Source organism: Austrofundulus limnaeus, unplaced genomic scaffold (assembly GCF_001266775.1).
Source record: "Austrofundulus limnaeus strain Quisiro unplaced genomic scaffold, Austrofundulus_limnaeus-1.0 Scaffold98, whole genome shotgun sequence".
Taxonomy (NCBI): domain Eukaryota; kingdom Metazoa; phylum Chordata; class Actinopteri; order Cyprinodontiformes; family Rivulidae; genus Austrofundulus; species Austrofundulus limnaeus.
The window spans coordinates 429132-440710 of NW_013952500.1; the positions used below are offsets into that span (position 1 = coordinate 429132).

General features: G+C 38.9%; 1 protein-coding gene across 1 annotated transcript in view; it reads right to left on the bottom strand.

Annotated features, from left to right (window-relative positions):
- The window catches only part of LOC106520850 (dolichyl-diphosphooligosaccharide--protein glycosyltransferase subunit STT3B), a 110000-nt gene that overhangs the window by 29596 nt on the left and 68825 nt on the right, over window positions 1–11579 (bottom strand). The window contains exons 5-6 of the mRNA XM_014013112.1: window positions 1917–2016; window positions 316–414 (exon numbers count right to left, since the gene is read on the bottom strand). Coding sequence (XP_013868566.1) covers window positions 316–414; window positions 1917–2016 — 199 coding nt within the window. The remainder of the gene's footprint in view (window positions 1–315; window positions 415–1916; window positions 2017–11579) is intronic.

Genomic DNA, 11579 nt, shown 5'->3' on the forward strand with positions numbered 1-11579 from the left:
CATGAATTATTGCCAGATGGTAAGTGTCAAACTGAACTTGCCCTTTAAAATTAGCTTCCGCTAGTTTTTCTATGGCATAAGTGCTTTTGAAGTTGCGAACCTAAATATTTTCATAAAGGCTTTAGAAATTGCAGAAGTAATTTTTGGATTAGCGCTGCCCACCACTGCCTGCATCTTAGTTGGTTCATGGGGAATTTTGCCAATTCTACAGTAACATACAGACGTGTACAAACATCACCTTCGCCGGCAGTTAAACTTTTCAAACATATCAAACACAAACTRCTTCACTGAGCAGGTAGAGGGGGCGGGACTTACCAGCCGCAGCCATGTGCTCGCTGGTTCTGATTGGCTGGAAGCCGACAAAAGGAACCTGCATCGACAGTATGAGCCCCACAATGTAGAAAGTGCTGTATGCTGCAAAAATGGGACAAAAAACAAAAAGTAAAAAAAAAAAAAAAGAAACGAATTGAGACCAGATAAGAAATACAACAATGAAAAAATATTACAGCATAAAAAAAGCTATTACTGAACTCTAGTTTTGGGCCCAGTCAGGGAAATCAACCCAAATAGAGGTGTTTAAAGTCTATTGATTTTCACTGCCTAACCTCCTGGGGAGTAAATACAAAATAGCTAATCTAATGTCATTTACTGAGAAAATGGGAGTTGGCTCGGCACAGTGTGGCAGGGAGGGCTGGAGTGTGACGGCCCTGCTGAGAATGGTGAGACTCCCCACCTTTGTGGCTGAAGGGTGGTGGCGGGGAACTGATTCACACACACACACACACACACGCACACGCACACACACACACACATGCACATACACACACACCAGCTTAATTAAGATTTCATACTCTTCCTGAAGAGTGTGACTCGTTTTTGAAGTAGTTGTGCCTGCACCTCAGCCGTCTCTTTTTTTACACATCTGCTATTGATTCAAGACAGAGCGAGATGAAGTGCGAAGGGAACCTAGACTGCAAGGCGTTTAATTAAAGTGAGATTCTTTTTTTTTTGCATTTCTTTATTTGAGGCTTAGAGACACCTGGCTCTGAAAGGAGGCGAAGCGATCTGAAATGAAGAGGTTTAAAAATAATAATAATAAAAAATAGAGCGGGTGCTCTGTGACCTAATGGATTTTCTGTCACCAAAAGTTGCTTACAAATTTATTTCTCCATCATCCGAAGTTTTTAAATGATGCTCAGATTGCAGAGAGAAAGCACAGAAAGTGAGGGAAGATTTTCCGCCTCATTTAGCCATCCTGCTTCACGAAACAGAATTTCACTTCTGAAGAACAGTTTGGAGATGGAGCAAATGTCAAAACCCTTTTACTGTGACGAGACCATGATGCACTTCAAACCACCTAAAGACTGTGCTTTGTGAGTAGAACTGATAATGAGGCGTAAATGATACTTGACATGGTACCGTTCTTCTTAACCACAGGAGCTGCAGACTCGCTGCTGCTGTGTGCCGACGCTAAAAACGAGTGGTTTGGAGGGTTGAACTGGAGTTCTCTGAGCCAGCCGAGCTGGCAGCTGTGGGGGAACTGGGATATTCTGAGGAAAAACAAACCTATCCTCCTCATCAGCGCTCCGTCTCTGGTTGTTACAAAACAGTAAAGAGGATCAGGAAGCAGGTGGCTGCGTTTACTGTTAAGCGCTGTGTGGATGTCTGCAGTACTAATGATGAAATGCTGAGGCTCGTTTCGAGGTCAAATGTTTGGGTAACGACGTTTGAAAACACACGGGGGAGAGAGGTGGATTGCATGTTTATTGCATACATTTCTTTTTATTACCGCCGGGAAATGATGTCTGCAAACAATACCCGTCTCCGTTTCAACCGGCGCGTACGAAGACATTTTAAATACCAGGTCAGGCAGAGATGGATGCTGTGTGTTTCAGACGTGTCTGTTTGCGTCTTACCGATATAAACCCTCCTGCTGTAGCGCTGCATTAGCAGCAGCACGAACACATGCAGAGGAATCAGGTTGATAATGAACACATATCCTCCCCAAGCCGACACCTACAAGAGACAATAAAATATTAAAATATCAGTCAGCATAGTGTGAACACTGAAAGTTAAAACACTGACGAGTTTGGGACCATTCCAAATTCCAAATGAGGCCAAGACCAACAGTTTTAAAGTGATTTTTTAAATATTCAATGGGTGAATTTGAAGAGTTCGTGCACTCGTGCTGCTTTTCCAGTCATGTGATTTTCTTCTGACACAGCACATTCCACTCAACACACCTCCTTAAAGTCAGAGAAAAAAAATTAAACTGCGCCAGTGTTTGTCACTGTGGTGTATTTTGAAAGGAATATGGAGTGAAATCAGCTTTACTGTGTGGATCTCTCTCCATGTTGACCCACTGGGCGAATGGAAATAAAGAAATAGATGCAAAAACAGCAGCACATCTCTACCTGAAGCCAGTCCCAACCACGTGCATACGGTCATGTTTTAAGCACAAATATAAACTAAATGAAAACAGGAAGTAGTCTTAAATCATAAAAGAGCAGTTGAGTTTGTTAAAACTGCTATTTCTGCTTTTAAACGGTTTGTTGTAGTTTTGACACCTGCTGGGTTTTACAGTATTAATTAGCCCCGCAGGAGTAAAAACTGAAACACGTTGTGAAAAGCATGAATTGTAAGTTGGTTTTATGTTTGCAGTGGTGGCCTGGGTGCTATTTGATGAAACGTTTAATGGTTAGTGTTTCTGCTTTAAATGTCTATTGCTAGTATTTACACAGATTAATGTGGCTTAGTGCAAACAGGGCGGCGGCAGCTAGCACTTCAAATGTAGCCAGTGAGGTGTCCAACTGGTGGTGGTTAAAAATAAAAAAAAATTGACTACTCATAAGAACTATTACAAAACATAGATTTGAGTTGTTTTAATATAAAAGCAACTCACTTTGGTCTTGATCCAATTAGAACGAGAACTTAGTTCATTTGTATCACCAGAACACAACTAATCCAAAGTAGAGGTCGACCAATATTAGTTTGTTTGTTTTTTTGTTCCCGATACAATAAAAACACTTAACTTAAAGGGGCAATATCATGTAAAATCAACTTTGAGTTTTATATTATGTTATAATGTTATACTCTCATAAAAAAACATACCCAAAGCCTTGCTTTGACTCATTCATGCATGTTTGAGAAATCCTGCAGCGTTTTTATGAAGCCATGCTGAGGAGCAAAACAACAGGTGGGGACCAGAAACACCTTTTGGGACCAGGATCGCCCCTGGGACGTGTCTTTAAGCTGAACTTCCTCATGGCAGAGTGCCCCCCTCCCCACTCCCCACACCCTGCCCATGACTCCTGCAGACTCTCGGGTGAAAGTGAAACCTAACTGTCTGCTGAGCTCTCAACATTAGTTCTCACTCAGTGAAGCTCTTTTCAGATTAAAAGTATCTTTGGGGAAATGTATTTTCAGATGCCAAGTAAACTGCATCATGGCAGCCCCCCCATCGCAAGCACGACCCCCACCCCCCCGCACCGAAATGGGCGAAACAGAAGCGAAGGAGGTTCTTAAAGAGACAGAGGCCAATTTCAAGGCGTTTCGAAGAGGAAGTGATGAGAAGAAAAGTTTATTTTCTATTTAAACATAAACAGTATTTTAATAACAGCTAAAGGTGACATAGATACTTTATTATGGTATAGTATTTAAATATATGCCTGAGAAACACATATATTGTAATCTTTAAGATTATTTAATTTTACTGTTATACATTTAATTGTTCTACATTGTTTGCTATCCACAGTTAATATGCTTTGTTCGTTTTTTAAATAAATGTTTCCCTCTTTTTTTTTAATTGAGACTTGTGTAACATTTGTTATCATTGAGTTATTTTTATCATGTAAATGGAAGAAAAAGAAATATTGGCTTCAAGAATTGCCTTGAGGTCATTAAAAGAATCTTTAACTTTTAGCAACAATTAACGTGAATGCCAGATATCAAAGTTTTTCTAATATGACTAGATCATTTAAAATGTGCCATCAGCTCTAAAAATCCTTCAACAGCAAATGGAAACAGCAAGTACATGTCAAATAATTAAATCATTGTCTTTTCTCAAAAATAATGACACTGCCTCCACCAAAAAATCCTCCTATTCTTTGCGCAGGTGTTTGAAGGATGTTATTTTTAAGCTGTGCTTGTTGGTCAAACAGAGCTGTTAGGAAAAGTGCACGAATGCAGAGGAAGAAAATGAAAGATCTGAGCTAAAGTGTTAAACCTAAAGAAATGCAAAAACAGCAGCAAGGGAAAATACAATAATAAAAGGTGATTGAATACATGAAAATTATTTAATCTCCTTTGCAAACAGCTTCTAAGAGTGTTTATGCATCTGCTAAATGCATACAAAATGAACTCATACAGCAGAAATGAGTAGTCTATGTTTAATTGAAGAAAAAAAGAAATTCAACATTAGGGCAGAGAATTAAAAAAGGTCAAATTCTTGCTGGTGCAGTTCTCTTTTGGCAGGCCCTGGCATCTGTTGTCTGAGATGGTGACAACCAATTAGAAGCCTGTGAACCGTAAATTGAATAAATAACAAAGATGACTTCAATTCAAGTCATTTTCAGTGTTGACACCAGAACGGCTGATCAAGGCATTCAGACTATCTGGCAACTAATGAAACGAGAACAGTGGAGGAACAGTGAGGGGCGACCAGTGACATCTTGCTGTGCTAATTTTTTGAGCACGAGGTTCAGAGTCAAGGAAAACAGAATATGCACAGCAGGATTAAGAGGAAGTCTGGAGGGGAGCTTGAGAAACTAATCAAAATTCCTTCAGCACATCAGGCCAAAACTAACTGCAATTTAATATCCCGCATTCAACAATGGAGTCTGGGCAGCTCCTTAACACTCTGCTCCACTAAAGCGCAGAGTGAAGTGAAAGCAGTGAACTCACCCAGACATGTGGCCGAAGTTACAGAGCAGAGAAAAGATGATCTCAAAACATTTCACAGTGCAAACTGAGAAAACAGGTTGGTTTTTCTATCTGAAGAAAGGATCTCAAAAGTTATCCATCTTTACAAACACAGGAATGTGAGCTTTAGTTCAATTTAAGATGAAAGATATAGGATTTTTCAGTCTTCTAAAGTTCTCCTTTATGTAAAGTTTCATCTGATACATGCCTTTAAAACTGTCACAATTACCGTTATTAGTCACCAATTAAATGATTTCATATTAAACATGTTTAACATCCTGTTTCCATTTATAATTTAGAAAATGTTCATCTTCAATTATGCAGGTAGCTCTGAACTCAGCTATACATTAGGGTACGGCGATATTGGCAGAAAAATTAAACGTGATTTATTGTGGCATTTAGTCGACAATTACACTCACACATTTTTACTCTAAATTAATTACCTTGTATTCTAAAAATGTACTTACAAATCAGTCAAACTAACTTCGTAGCAGGGTAAAATGGTAAGCTGTGAGTTGAAACTCAGCTTTTCCACAATATGGAGCAGCTCTTTAGTAATGCAATAAGCCACAGGCTCATGTGAGCATTTGATCACTTGCACACAGAATGACATCATGTGACACTAATTGCAGTGATTGCGAAGCAGCAAATTTTAATTGTTGACAATTTTTCTGGCAAACAATCGCACACAATACAATTTTGCCCTGTCCTTGTGAAGAAATTTATTAGTCATGTTAGATACTGATTTTAAAAGCACTACACCGTTTTCTTAGTTTTCCTTTTTAAGTATTGACTTTTATAAACTATTGTTTGACTATTGTTATGTCTTGATTAAAACAGTTTAGATATATGCCCGAAACACCATCACAACACATAAGAAACTGTTAATCAAACATAAGTACAGGTTTTTTGTCTGAGTGTCAGCGATTCAGCCGTAGGCCAGTAGTGGGCGTACCAGGCACTGAAGAACATGTATAAATATGCCGGAATTTCCAGTTTCTTGTCAGCGTTGGTTGCCTATCTGCACAGACAGATTAAACCGGCGTTCACTCCAGTCACTGGTGTTGTATGGTTCCATTCTCTTCAYATTTAATCTATTCAACATTTACAGCAGGTAAAATAAGTATTGAATACGTCAACATTTTTCTCAGTAAATATATTACTAGAAGTGCTAATGACATGAAATTTTCACCAGATGTCGGTAACAACCCAAGTGATCCATACATACAAAGAAATCAAACCATAAATGTCCAGAAATGAAGTCGTTTGTAATAATGTGGAATGGCACAGGGAAAAAGTATTGAACACATGAAGAAAGGGAGGTGTAAAAATGCATGGAAAGCCAAGACACCAGCTGAACTCTCTCAGTAATCAGAAAACAAGCCTTCCCCTTGTCAGTGCAAGTTAATATCAGCTGGTTCAGTCCCAAATGATGGCCAGGTATCACACAAGAACCATCTGATGATGGGTAAAAGTAAAGAGCTCTCTCAAGACCTTCACAACCTTATTGTTGCAAAGCATAATGATGGCATCGGTTACAGAAGAATGTCTAAACTTCTGAAGGTTCCAGTGAGCACTGTTGGGGCCATAATTCAGAAGTGGAAAGAACATTATTTCACCATAAACCGACCACGACCAGGTGCTCCTCACAAGATTTCTGACAGAGGAGTGAAAAGAATTATCAGAAGAGTTGTCCAAGAGCCAAGGACCACTTGTGGAGAGCTTCAGAAAGACCTGGAATTAGCAGGGACGTTTGTTTCAAAGAAAACAATAAGTAATGCACTGAACCACCATGGCCTGTATGCACGCTCACCACGCAAGACTCCACTGCTGAAGAAACAGCATGTTGAAGCTCCTTTAAAGTTTGCTGCACAACATTTAAAAAGCCTGTGTAATACTGGGAGAATATAGTCTGGTCAGATGAGACCAACATTGAACTGTTTGGATGCCAGAATACACATCATGTTTGGAGGTCAAATGGCACTGCACATCAVCCCAAAAACACCATACCAACAGTGAAGTTTGGAGGTGGGAACATCATGGTGTGGGGCTGTTTTTCAGCATATGGTACTGGCAAACTTCAAATAATTGAAGGAAGGATGAGTGGAAAAATGTACAGAGACATTCTTGATAAAAATCTGCTTCCATCTACCAGGATGATGAAGATGAAACTTGGCTGGACATTTCAGCAAGACAATGAGCCCAAACACAAAGCCAAGGAAACTCTCAGTTGGTTTCAGAGAAAGAAACTAAAGCTGCTGGAATGGCCCAGCCAATCACCTGACCTGAATCCAACAGAAAATCTATGGAAAGAACTAAAGATCAGAGTTCACAGAAGAGGTCCAGGAAACCTTCAAGATTTGAAGACTGTTTGTGTGGAAGAATGGGCCAAAATCACACCTGAGCAATGCATGCCACTAGTTTCTCCATACAGGAGGCGTCTTGAAGCTGTCATTGACAACAAAGGCTTTTGTACAAAGTATTAGCTAAATTTCAGTAAGTGTGTTCAATACTTTTTCCCTGTGCCATTCCACATTATTACAAATAACTTMATTTCTGGACATTTATGGTTTGATTTCTTTGTATGTATGGATCACTGGGTTGTTACAGACATCTGGTGAAAATTTCATGTCATTAGCACCTCTAGTAATATATTTACTGAGAAAAATGTTGACGTGTTCAATACTTATTTTACCCGCTGTATGTGGTTTTGTCCTGATTTCAGTTAACGAACGCTAAATTTTCTTACACTTGTATACATTAGCCACTGGTGGTACATATTTGTGACATACGATAATATAGAGCTAACATTTTTGTGGTTTTACCTAAAATCTACCAACTCAACTCTTTAATAACGAAAATGGTATTTTGTACATTTTAATGAACATTTATCCTAATCTTTAAGTGTCAGTGGGATGTAGAGCTTTAACCACACGAGTAGAAAAACCATCAATAATGTCTGGAAAATCTTAGTTGTGGTCATAACTGCTGCATTATCTGTGACCCTTGAGTCTTTGTCACAATCCTGCAGTTAAAACTGTATAAAAAATGTTGTCTGGCTTATTAGACCAACTGCGTTTGAGGATACCATCAATAAATTAGGTTTGAATACAAAGAGATGGGGCTGATGTGAGTTTTATTAGATCTACATACATTTGCATGTAAATGTTTATATTTAACTGAAGTCTATCTCTGATTTATTTTGTTTCATGTTTTTTAGTTATCTAAAAGCCTTTTCAAGGACAGATTCCTTGAAAGCATAATCAGAAGCTAAGACTGTAAATCATCCATTACCTGGAAGTCCATTGTGCAATGCTTTATTTTGGGGCTACGTAACGTTTTATTTTTTATCTGTTCAAGTTAAATGGAACGGAAAATAAACTGAAGGACTATACTATTTTTTCATCCTGATAATGGCTTTAGATTACTTCATTTTCATACATTATTCATGTAAAAAGTTTGTTTTAACAAATCAGAGAATGATTAGATTTCATTATTCATTCAGTACATGTTGAAGTATTTTACTGATACAGAAAAAAGTGCTTTAAAAGGTCTTTTGATCACTTTGTTTGGGGCATTTATTTTTCTTTGCAATTTGATTTGGACATAAAACAATTTAATTTATTTATATTTTAAAAACTTCTTATTTAATCTTAGGGTCATGTTAGGAGTACAGCAGACACGAATCGGCTGACAAAGACGTGCAGCTGAGTGTTGGGAAAAATTTTGGCTTCTAAAAAGCTGAAAGGAAAAGGACGACGGCAAGAGCTTCACTGTGTGCAAGTCGTGTGTGTGTTCTCACATGGAAGACAGCTGGTGAGTATTGATCCACTGATGTCAAAGTTTCCGCCCAACTTGGAAAAAGTGAAGCAAATTACAAAAACCACTGCAACTTTTATTGTGAAAGATTTGCATGGACATTCAGTGGATGAAAACTAGGGCCAGTGCTCTATTTTTCACACTGTGGATCCACTAGAAAAGATGATCATGACAGCCATACTTAAGACATAACATTAGTGCATCACTATATATGTTAGGGATGCACAATATATCGGTATTAACATCGGTATCGGTCTGATAAGTAAAACAGAGCTGATATTAATGTCCAACATTGATTTCCTGTTTGTGTTTCTGTTTCATGCTTGTTTATAATCTGTGTGTGTAATGTTTGCTTCTTTTAGAAACTCCATGCTGAAGATTTTGTTTGAAGTCTCACTAAAGATGCATCAAGCATCGTATTGCAGCCTTCTGAAACGTCATCGAATCAAATTCCATTTTCAACACCAACACTTTATGTGGTTTGATGATTATTTCGATACAAGTCTGGGGATCACAGACGATCTCTATTTATCCACACGTCAGACGCTGAAATGCAACAATACAAACCTGATTGCAGTATTTCCTCTCATGTCTTGAGCTCACAATCAAGACGAGGAGAAAAAGGCAAGAGTGTAAACAACATTCTGGTCACAGAGGACCATGGGAAGATGAATGCCCAGAGCGAAAGGCGTTCCTGTGTGTCTGTGCATGTTTGCAAACAAACTCTACATGTAGTAATGCTTCTAACAACCAGCCGCCTGACAGTCAGACAGCAACAGCTAAAGCCGAGAATCAGAAAATGTTTGCAGCTGAATCTTTTATCTGTTATTGCGTCGTGAAGTTTTTGCAGGGTTTATCTGATGACCACAGATCACTTTGAAGACAGGATGTAGGATATAGAGAAGGCAGCGTGCAACAGGGAGAAGGTTTTTATTTTTGCCAAGTGTGCACAGCATACATATGCATTTATGTGTATTAGTTTTTATAGACAGACTTCTGAGGAAATGTAAATTCTTCTATCTAAAATAACTTCTCATTTAGGCCTCTTATTATTGCTAAAACACTAAATCTTTGAAATTTAAGTTGTCTGTGTTACGTATTGGTGTATAACAGGATGCTGAGGATAGAAATCAGAGCTGATCTGTGTCCAAAGAGCTGCTTGATTTCAATATAAAGCACTGAGCTTTACATACGAGCTGCAGTATTTGATTTATTCAGCMCTTGATTGTGCAAAATAAACTTGACATTCACTGACCTTCACAGGTTATTTATACAACTAACAATTTTTGAAAGAGGAAATTCGGAAATAAATCACGCCACTTTCCCCTCATTTATTCCAGCTTCACCCCTGAAGGGTTCAGTCGACGCGCGGTTTAGAAAAAAGGTTCCTGTCCATCAGTGCATTTAACTGCTCAGATCCGCCTCCTAATCTCATCCAACACCATCTTCTCTCCTCTGATTACACCAATATCCAGCTGGCGTTAGATCTCACCCTTCGTGTTTCAGATCTGCCTAATAACACTGTCACATTCAATTAAACCCWACAGGAAAATATAACCTAGGCCTGATTAAAATGACAGTTTATAATGATAATGTGGTGAAACATTACTTTGGTCTAACCAGTGTTTGCAACACTTTGGATGAAAGGCCAAACGGAGCCAGTGGGTGTTACTGATGAAGRTGTACGAGCCTGGTTTGTTGATTTCTGCAGGTGGATTCATCTCAAAGGAACCTCACGCTTACAGAGAGGTTAGAAACAGGAAGTAGTAGTAAGGAGAAAACAAACTGYTCTCACTACTTCTGAAAAGTTCTGCAACAATCAAAAGCTTCTATTTTGGATTTCTCTCATCTGCCCCCTTCGTCCTTCTCATCTTTAAGCCCACCGTTGTATCTCTGTGACTATTCGGTTTGGTCTCCTATTTATCTTCCCACCAATCCCCTCTCCATAATCTCGTGTCTCTTCAGTCCCCTCTGCAGTGTGATCGATGAAGCTGGATTTTCGGTAATCTGCTGGATTTGACATCTGTCTTGCTGCMGGCCAAATAGATTTCGCTTGGAACGGAGAAGAAGCTGGTGGTTTTCAGAGGCGCTCGTGCAAACAATTTATCAGCAAGGCACTGCGCCTAAACTGTCTTTTTTATCTTCTCTCACTCATCAACCCCCTGACGGGCTTGTGTCTAAATTGATAATGCAGGTAAGCCAACAGCTGAAGGGTTTCGAAACATTTCTCTACATTCACATAAAAGTTAGAGAAGGGGCTGACGCTACGACAGTTAACGCGTCAGGACAGCAGAGCTAAATTATCAAGAAATGGTTCAGAATTAGAACAAGCTGTGCAWAAGCTGCAGGCAAATTCAAACTTGAAAAGGTAAATTTAGCTCAGCTCTAAAAGATTATACATTTTATGTCGTTTTGGAAACAGCAGGCGATGTCTTTAGCAAGCATTTAGGAAGGAGCCGGGTGGACCAACAACATATTCCCTTCTCACTCTGCAGCATCATATTTAGTTTTGCTGCGCTACATTAAACACAAAAGCCCTCAAGGATGGAGAAAAATGACTAGTTCACTTCACATTTGTGCCACAATCTGTTTAAATACAGCACCTAGGAAGAACAGGACAAGTCCAGAGCTGCATTTATATCTAATTACACACAGCTCACTACAGCTCCAGAGAGAAGACACAGTGAATCATCTATTTAACAGGAAAAAATGATGGAAGATCGTTACTGGACATCAACATGTCGATCAAATTGTAGGTGAACATAATAAAAGATGTGATAATTTGTCTTTAAAGGCACAGTGTGTAGGATTTTGTCAAGTCTATTAGCCCAAATTGAGAT